Source organism: Styela clava, chromosome 11 (genome assembly GCF_964204865.1).
Source record: "Styela clava chromosome 11, kaStyClav1.hap1.2, whole genome shotgun sequence".
Taxonomy (NCBI): Eukaryota; Metazoa; Chordata; class Ascidiacea; order Stolidobranchia; family Styelidae; genus Styela; species Styela clava.
Window position 1 is genome coordinate 21,281,573 of NC_135260.1, and position 9,934 is coordinate 21,291,506.

Here is a 9,934-nt window from a genome sequence, read left to right on the forward strand (position 1 = left end):
AAATTATTTTCCAAATTCAGCCTAGTTCTTATTTTCAGGGTAGGTCTTATTTTCGGGGAAACACGGTAGAAACGTTCAGCAACTTCAAAAATTAGTATATAAGTTCCCTCTTTCGAAGCACCCCATTTGATTCATAGATACTGTTTGTGACGGGCTATCTTGGATTCTTTACTTCACTTAGATTACTGTATTTAACTCTTTTTTACAATGAAGAGAAGCAGGAAATATTCCAATAAGCTAGTAGAGCCTAAGCCACCAGTATTCAATTCAGTCAGATCTCTCGTCGAATTACCAAAATTTCTTCCTTCCGATAGCAAGTCGTTTGAAATCAGTGCGATTCTAAATTCTGAATTCTATTTCAAATACAACATTTGCTCCGTCATATTGAAGATATCGCTTGGCCATTATTTCTCGTCTTATCACCCCGAATATTATTATTAAACTACATCCCTTCTTTAGATATGAAAAATGACATCGTCTAAAACTTTTCGTTGTTGGATATATTCGAATTGTCGGTTATTGTTCAATATAACAAATCATGTATGAAATAAGCGTATCGATACTAAAAACAACCATGTATTCCACTAGTACCTGACTTACTCTATTGTACTCTAATAAATGGTTGGTTGTAAACCTTTCTACACCCTCGGACTGTTCACATTAGATAAAATGTATTCTCGGAACGGAACTGTGTCCGAACTTTCCAAGTTCTGATTTACTTTTGAATTTACATAATACATAAAAAGCTCAATCGAACGCTTCGATTGCACAAGGCACACGGATTTCTGAAGAAAACACGAGATTCTGCACACACCATTCGATAATGGACATATACGTCAAAATTGAGTGGTATATTTGCGGCATAATGTTTTTTAGTCAGAGCAAGAATTATCTTTTTGTAAAAACTGAAAAACCAATACAAGTGTATAAAAATTGACGTTTCTAAAATTTTCGAACGAATATATCAACTGGAATATGCAGAAACGCAATAATATTATAGACACGATAGAAAAATTTAAATAGAGAAAGAGACAACGAATCCCGGAGCCAGTTATTTTACGATGGCGATAAGGGCGATATTAAATCCGACATGAAAGTTAGTATTGTAGTAAGAATGAAATTCATTTGAAACTTTGGGTTGCAAATTGATTCCCATATCTTTCTTCGGTGTCTCGTCGCCAATGATCGCACAATATCTTTCGAGTTCATCGAACTGAACGCGCAGTTCTTCGAGAAATGAAAGCTAAGCATTACTGTCCACCGACTGACTTTACATGCGCGCTGAATAAAGCATTTGGATGTAGATCGCCGAGCAATCACACCACAATCACGAAACACACTTAAGCCTATATGAAACCATGAAATTTTTAAACGTCTGCTTTAAAAATAGCTTGGTAGACCGAGGCTAGGGCAAGCTTGTTTGGTGTGAAGAAAGACTTTTGCCCTAGCCTCGGTCTACCATGTCATGATAGATTGCTAATTTTCAATTCACACTTCAATTTATTTTTAGTATCGAATAAAACAATTGAAGAAGTTCAATACATAAATGACGTTAATAAACATAACGTGATGGGATTTTAAAGACCACTGTTTATTGTTCCAAAAAGTCTGTTCCCAAAGTCTAAGTGGAATAACGTAAAGATTTTAATTAAATTCACGTACTGATTTTTGTAATCATAATCTCATTCTGATATTGCACCGCATGCTTCCCATGGAAATACATTTATTGGATGTTGTACATCGTCATTAGTTGCTAGTTGTATTAAAGTTATATAAATTTAATTGGACCAGTAATTTATCATTTTTGGCTTCATACCGAATAATTATCTATACTAGTTAATTTTCAACTGTTAATAGATAAAAATAATATAATAAAGCTAAGTGTTTAGAATTCGGGAAGTTGTGCAATACTGCTTGTATTGTAACCCAGCAGTAGCATTTCCAATGCGGAGAGCCACGATCTTGAGTTAAGTATGGTAGTTTACACGCTATATTGTATACTAGTCTGATATTCATCTAAATATGAGCAATGCAATTACTCTCAATTGAGTCTTTTATTATAATTTCATTTTTTTAATCGAGTCGTAGCGATTACCATATTCGTACTGAGAAAATTTTTGTTTGCGATGAATTTGACAGCGAATTCACATTGAATGCGTTTTAACTCTATTTCATAAGCGTTTGCTCTTTTGTCAGTACAGGGAGACCTCGGGTTATTTATTATAATTTCATTTTTTCAATCGAGTCGTAGCGATTACCATATTCGTACTGAGAAAATTTTTGTTGGCGATGAATTTTACAGCGAATTCACATTGAATGCGTTTAACTCTATTTCATAAGCGTTTGCTCTTTTGTCAGTACAGGGAGACCTCGGGTTATGACGGTCGCGACTTACGGAACGATGTTTCGAGGTTACAAACGCGCACTCCATAACGCTGTTTCGAGGTTACGAACGCAATTAACGAACATATACAGATATAAAAGATAATACTGTACTGTAATATCTAAGCCTATAAACTGGATCATTGTGATCAAGAAAATCAGTGCTCTGGGCTCATTGGTTTTCGTTATAGCTAATTTCTCCAAATTCATGAATTGGATCGATATAGGGCCCGTTGTAACCAAAAATATAATTGAATCGATAAAATATGGTAATTAGTATTCCAAACCCGAATCGATAATCCTAATGGAATCGATATCACCATACGCACATACGTATAAGTATTTGGAGTCAAGTCGTCTGTATCAGTGTCGTTTCGCCATGTCTCTTCATCGTTTGTTCTCTGTGTATAACTACAATATTAAACTCATCCACAACGTTCAATGTGTTCTTTGTGTGCTAAACTATTACGATTATGAACGAATAATCACTAAGCTTCAGTCACATGGTACCAGGGCTGCCACTCTAGATATTTTATATCTAGATCTAGATATTTTTTTCAAGATCTAGATGTAAAATTTGGAGCCTAGATGTTAGCTATAAAATCTAGATATTCAAGGTTCGAAGTATTATTCAGTGGGAAATAAATAAATAGATGTGTATAATACTGTGATAGGTGAATTTATATTATTTCATTATTTAGAAGAATTGATGTAAGATTGATAAAACTCAGTTATATTGTATTCGTCCACCGCTACCATATGTAATTAATATATTTAAATAACAAATTAAACATGTGACGTTTTAATTAACGTTAAATAGAAAGGACGACGTTGGTTCGATGAGTCAGCGCTTAGTATTGCATTGTTGCCAAGGCTGAAAGGGGTGAGAATAACTTGTGTTGTACACTCTAAAAAAACTTGAGTCAATCGCGTGACTAATTCGAAAGAGTTAGGAACAAAATGACTCAATCGTGACTCGAGCGTCATTTCTCTCGCACTCTCACTCGTTTTTGAGTCAAATATTCTCTCGTTTGACGACCGCCTTCTTTCTCTCGCCGCTAATTTCTTTGTATATTTTTTAAAGTTGGAACCGGCGAAGCGTAGAATTGGCGGGGAAATCGTCATTTCTCCTCTCGCGTTGTCGACGGCGGTTGTTTCGGCCGGAGGTTATCATGCAGCATGGCCACTCGCAGCTTGCGTCGCCTATCAGTTACGGTTAAATATATTATGCTGGGATTTTTATTTTGCGTGAGAGGCCAATAGGACAGTTGGATGGGGTAGGCTAGGTCGTTGTTTTTTTACAAGTGGATTACAAAGTGAATTGCTGTTATGACAGATGGAATTTAGCTTTCACCTGCTACATTCTGACAGTGCTAACAGCTTTGGGGCGGTTGTCCGTTGTCGGTAAGTGATTGCTAGCAGTGGATTCAAATAAGATTATCGAAATGAGCATGAACTGCAGTATAGCACAACTGGCTACTGAGCCAAGTTAGATCTGCCGGCCTAAGCTACCGGTAGGCCTATTGTCTGACTGTTAAGTTAACTTTATGTCTGAAGTAGGCTACATGCTGTTCAAGCTCAAGTTACAGGGTCTATAAGACAGTACAACTAGCCTATGTCAGTCTGCCATCTCTTTCTTTCTTAAACAGTTACCGATAACTCATTGCAGTGTTAAATTGGTACAGGTACTTTTATCACACTGCTTGCACAGCTATAGGCCTGGTATATATACTTGTCTTGTTTTGTTCTTTTATTGCAGTTAAGCATAACTTAGATATAACAGTAATCAAAGTAGTTTCTTGCAATGGAATTTTCTCAAAATTTTTCTGTGAATGAAGTGGTGTCATTTCTCAAAGAGAAGATTTTAGTAACATCCGAAATTGAACACATGATTCAAAGTAAGTTGGTACTTTCAACTTCCACCATGCCAATAAAATATGTGCATATTATCCAAGATATATATTTATATATATATAGGGAATTCACTTTTTTGATGATTTTCCAACCTATTTTCAGAGGAGCAAATTAATGGCCAAACTCTGCTGGATTTGAATGATAGCGATTTAAGGACTCTTGGATTCTCAACAATTCGTGCCGTGAAGGAAATGCAACGACTCATAATGCAATGCAAAAACGAAGCAAATGGCCCAAGTGTCATGTTGTGCCTAGAGGAGCCACCTGTAAGTAAATGGTTTATTGTACTGGTGTATCTACTTTCCGTTAGGTATATCATATTCGTGTTCTTTATCTACAGTTTGCCAATCTTCATGGAAAGATTCTCCAGTTTTCAGGGGGTTGTGATGTTATTGGACATTTGAATGAGAATGGGTATCTTAGACGAAGAGATCAGAAAATATTTACGAACATTTGTGTGGAAATATTAGTTTCTGAAGCTGTTAAGAGAGGATACAAAAAAAAGTAATTCATGTTTGTCTCGTAAGCGGGAGATGTTGAGATTGAGTCCTATGCAGGTCATCCCGACTGAGTGTAAATAATTGAGTAAGCTTATCCCGACCAACCTCATTCTCACAATATATAGTGGCTACTGGTATAGAGCCTGGTTTGAAGCGAAAAGCGAAGAAACATATCACCTTCATAAAAAAATTATGGTCAGTCCTTGATGTCCTATTATTGTGGCACCCTGCCTGCCATGGGAACTTACCGGTACTATTTTTGTAGTGTTATGCTCTGGGTCTAATTGATCCGGGCTTTTGACAATTGCAGTTTACTCGTTTGATATAATACATTTTTTATTGTTTATTAGCTACCCGCCATCTGCATTGAAAGTTGATCTCGCAAAATCAATTGTCGAGGAATTTCCAAAGCTGAAGTTAAAGTTAGAGGGAACAACCGGATATGTACGTATTATCCTTTTGAGATAATTTCGCTTTCCCTACAAGGCATTATTTAATCTCATGAATCTTGTACACAATATTTCGTCATTAAGGCTGTATTCCTCTCTTCTGAAGTTGCCAAAATGGGTGTTAAATATGATTCTGTGTTTACTGCGAGTCTGCTCTCTGTCAGCTTTGTCATTAGGGCTCTTTTGTTGTTATTGTTAAATTGCTAAAAATGTTTTTAGGGCCATTATTATGATCCTCTTCGTGGTTCCGGCTTTATAGAAAACAAGCTCAAAACTTTACGAAAACAAATGGCAATAGAAGATAAGATGTATAAAAAACAAAAGAGAAGCCACTCAACATATGCAAGTAGTTCCAGTTTTGAGAGTAGCGAAGATGCTGACACCAGTGGGAGTACTGTTGAACTGGATGCCTCACTTCTGGAAGACGATAGCCCTATACTGAAAAAGGTGGGAAATTTCTTATTTTTTTATAGGTGGTAATTTTTATTTCTCCGCAGCTAGTATTTTATTGGAATATTTTATATGCATATTGCTTTTCAGATTAAATGGCTGAAAGAAACCACACCTAACAAGGACAATAAGGCAGAAATATATAACATAATGAAGGAAAGTCATGACTATCGTAGGCTTGAAATACAGCTGAAGCCTATGACCTTAACTGACATTTTAGAAAAGTACCCAAGGTTCTGTGATGCTTATGAGGGTGGATTGGTAAGTTAGCAATAAATCTAGATGTAAAGTGCAATGTACATAGGCTGTTTATTATTGTATTCGGTGCTCCTGAAGTATGCGAACCAAGATGGCGGACATCGAAACGTAGCATGGGTAACAGGTTAGGGTTGGGCCATAATTTTATTCCAATTTTCGTTAACTTAGTCCTATTATGAGTTCTTCCAAGTCCTTCCGTAGTATTTGTACCTAAAATTATGGCCTAACTCTAACCTAGTACACATATTACATTCCGATGTCCGCCATCTTGGTTCGCATTCTTCAGGAGCCCCTTGTATTCATCACATCAAGATATTTTTAAGAAGTACGGATATAGAAAGCATCTTTTTTTTTACATGTGCTTCTTGTGGACTCAGATTGACTGTGAATTTGAGATGAATTACCCGGAGTGTAAGAAGTTTATGGAAATTTTTCCACCACTCATTCAAAAAATTCTTAAAATGGATCAGGATTGTGTTCAGTGTGATGATGGTATGTGCTTTATGCTTTATATTACTGATATTTTATGTATAAATACTGGTTGACTTAGAACTATCTCTGCCACATTTCCAACTGGGCGGCAGTGAAATAGCTTTATTATATCTATGTTTTTTGTGTGAGAGCATATTTAGAGTACTTGACACATTTTAGATGGACTAAAGAGTCTTCTAGTTCTATCGAAGATTTTGCCACCTCTCAACACAAAGGGGAGGAAAGGACAAGAGCAGTGGGCATTATTTAAGTTTCAAGGGGTGCGTACTCTGTTTCCTAACTTGTTTGCAAAATACCATAGCAGATGCAACGTGACATGTTTCTGAATGAATTTTCAAAGTGATGACATCGTTTGGAAACTTATTCATTCTTTTTTATTCAGGCCGGCTGCAACGTTGGATATTATGCTGAAACCAGGCCTCCATCATTGAGACAGCCATTTTTATTGGTCATTGGTCCGAAATCTCATCCTGAGGAATTCTTCTTAATTCTTGACAAGAAAGTGGTGCCAGTTGGAAATTCATCATTGCTGGCTTTTTATAGACTGTTCGCTTCGTTTTGGATTTTTGGAATTGAGTACTATGAAAAACTGGCAACTTTCTTCAATTTTTTTGAAGCTATTCTTTTCGGCATGGATCCCAAACCTTCAGTGGCCTCATTGTTGGCTGCATTGGACTTTGTGTAAAAAAAAAAAAAATGATCCTACATAGACGGCTCAAAATGAAAATGTGCTGATGCCACCCTTTGTAATTTTTGTGTGTCCACTTTGTTTATTTTGTTTTTATACTGATTTGGCCCTATGTTAAACCATCATGTCAGAGTACGACTTGTTAGTTTATACACTTTATAAAAAATCGATATGTATACACGAATTATGCATTGTCTCTTTTTAGCGTTCAAAAATGCAGATTTTATAGCCCGATGTTCATCTCAAAATGAGATTTTTTTTCGGAACTTTCTAAAGCGATTGTCTCATATCGCCAAAATTTGACATAGGCCACTGCAGTTTTGAGTCGTCGATGTGAGCAAACACTGGGGTCATAATTTTCATTATGATTTCTTTCTGTGAAATTTATTTCATTTTCTTTTGTTCATTGGTGATTGTGGATTAGTCTGCATCTTCGGTGATTGTTTATTGTGTTGCTGTTTATACCCTTATATAGCAACACAATTAGCGATCACCGAAAATGCAGATGCGCTCACGCTTGAGTGTTTTTGAAGTTCTTTTCCAAGAAAAATTTGGTATATTTAATTTCTGCTTTTTTGGTAAATGCATGGGTAACTTAAGAAAGTTGAAATGGGGCTGTGGGAATTGGAGAGGAAACCAATAACTCACTTTTTGGTGACTCTATCGAGTTGTAAACTTGACTCAAAAAAGAGCCATCGCAAATGATCTTGACGACTCTATCAAGGGATAAATTTGACTCAAAAAAGAGTCATCACATGACTCTTGACGACTCTATTGAAGCGGAAATTTGACTCGAAAAAGAGTCATTGTGCGTGACTCTTTTGACGACTCAATCAAGGGATAAATTTGACTCAAAGAAGAGTCATGTGCGTGACTCAAGTAAAGAGTCAAATATTTCTTGACTCTTTGAAAGAGTAGGAGGCTCGTTGAGTCAAATTTAAGTCAATATTTTTTAGAGTGTAAAGTCATTTAAATCCATAAGTGATATTGAATTTGTCTCTTCAAACATCAACCTATCGAAATGCCAAAGTGTATGCACTACCAGCAAAAATTTAGAAAAGATCGTCTTAAGGAATCAGCCTTTAAGGCAGGGGTTCCCAAACTTATTTGGCCGCGGGCCAAAATTTCAAGGCGAGGATACTCGCGGGCCAGTAAAGCAGAATGACCAAAGAAGCGCGACGTAAAGGCTGGGGTTCAGGGCGCGCTTAAGCGGCCTGAGAAAATTTTGAAAAATAGGCACCAAAATAGGCTGCAAGATTGATTTTAGATACACCCAGTATCGCATGAAATAAACTTCATAAGTATAATAGTTTGGTGATAGAATACGCGAGGAATAACAAGCACGACTTTCAAAAAGGATTTGTAACTGATAGCGACTAATGAAGTTACTTGCTCATCTGGAGTACGGCTTCGTATAAATGTCTACTCATATCAGGGTTGTCCAAAACGAATCGAATATTCGAATGTATTCGAATATCAAAGTATTCGAATACCTTTTCGGCTGATTTTCGAATAACTACGAATAGTAGCCACTTTTCGTCGTAAACGTGGTGTTTCGTTTTACTGGAATCTTCAAACGACTTTTTACGCTGTCTCACGTATTGTAATGACGATGAATTAGAATTGGCACTTTGATTGTTTATATTCTGTGTGACCGTACGTCGCATAGTGTTGCGACACATTTGCAGGTTTGCGTGGGTGGACATTGCCGACATTCGTCTACGAGGCTTCTAATTTACAAATTCATTTCCATTACGTCGAAAAATTGACAATTACCGTATTTCCCGGCTAATAAGTCGCTTTTCTAGGCCACCAAGATAAAGTGATTTGTGACCCTTTCGTTTTGCCGATTCAGCAGAACACGACAAGAAAACACAGCTGTGAAATAACCCGTGGACGTACAGTGTATTACTTCCAAAATCTTCACAGTGTATTACTTCACATTCCAAAATTATTTCAACATTCGGGTTAAAAGGTTGTCCAAAATGATTGCCGCTTTACTAATTAAATTTACCGCTCAATTGTTAAAAATAGTTAATTCTGTGAGTATGATTCTACCAAACTAACATGATCTGGTTCTAAACATTTAAAATTATTAGCGCATATCAGCATAACTGAACAACAGGGACACAATTTTTCTACCCGTCTTATTGAAGGCCAAATGGAAAAACCCCTTTTTGGAGTGCTAAAAATAGACATCGTCCTATTTGCCATGTGGACTTATTAGCCGGAAAATACGGTATTTATAGCAGTCATTGTTACGATATCCAATAAATTGTCACAAGTTGGAAAAACAAGTCGGTTTATTAGAAAATAATTTCTGATAACGATAGTTAAAAGTATCGATCCTTTACCAGGATGATTTTTTGTTGCGCAAAATAATCCAATCCATGACTGGTACCAGCATTTAAAATGTCATGCCGTATTAATTTAATTCTGTTCAATGTAACTCGTGGTTGTATCGACAATCTGTGGACATAAAATGTGTGGTAAACTGACCGATTTTATTAAAAATTGAATTCATATTTTATATTGATAAAATAATGGAAGTATTAATACCAAATACCACGGGCATTTGTGGACATGAAATACGTGGTAAATTGCCCAATTATAATTTCGGATTCGTATTTACAACATAATTAAACTATTATAATTCTAAAATGCAACGGCGATCTGTGATCTTAAAATGTGTGAGAAACTGCCCGATCCCATGGAAATACATTTATTGGATGTTGTACATCGTCATTAGTTGCTAGTTGTATTAAAGTTATATAAATTTAATTGGACCAGTAATTTATCAT

At 36.2% G+C, this 9,934-nt stretch overlaps 1 protein-coding gene across 3 annotated transcripts; it reads left to right on the forward strand.

The window, feature by feature from the left end:
• The first annotated feature begins 3,290 nt into the window (after positions 1 to 3,290).
• Positions 3,291 to 8,079, forward strand: LOC120334474 (uncharacterized). 3 transcript variants are annotated; one of them, XM_078118134.1, is made up of 10 exons: positions 3,291 to 4,280; positions 4,399 to 4,562; positions 4,637 to 4,800; positions 5,147 to 5,240; positions 5,465 to 5,572; positions 5,630 to 5,692; positions 5,786 to 5,956; positions 6,331 to 6,445; positions 6,605 to 6,705; positions 6,828 to 8,079. In XM_078118134.1, the coding sequence occupies exons 1-10, from the start codon at positions 4,187 to 4,189 to the stop codon at positions 7,128 to 7,130; spliced, it is 1,377 nt and encodes a 458-aa protein (XP_077974260.1). In that variant the 5' UTR covers positions 3,291 to 4,186; the 3' UTR covers positions 7,131 to 8,079. The 3 variants fall into 3 exon arrangements, with proteins under 3 accessions (XP_077974260.1, XP_077974259.1, XP_077974261.1); XM_078118133.1 differs by having other exon boundaries at positions 5,465 to 5,692; XM_078118135.1 differs by lacking the exon at positions 6,605 to 6,705 and having other exon boundaries at positions 5,465 to 5,692; positions 6,828 to 6,998.
• Positions 8,080 to 9,934: the final 1,855 nt, after the last annotated feature.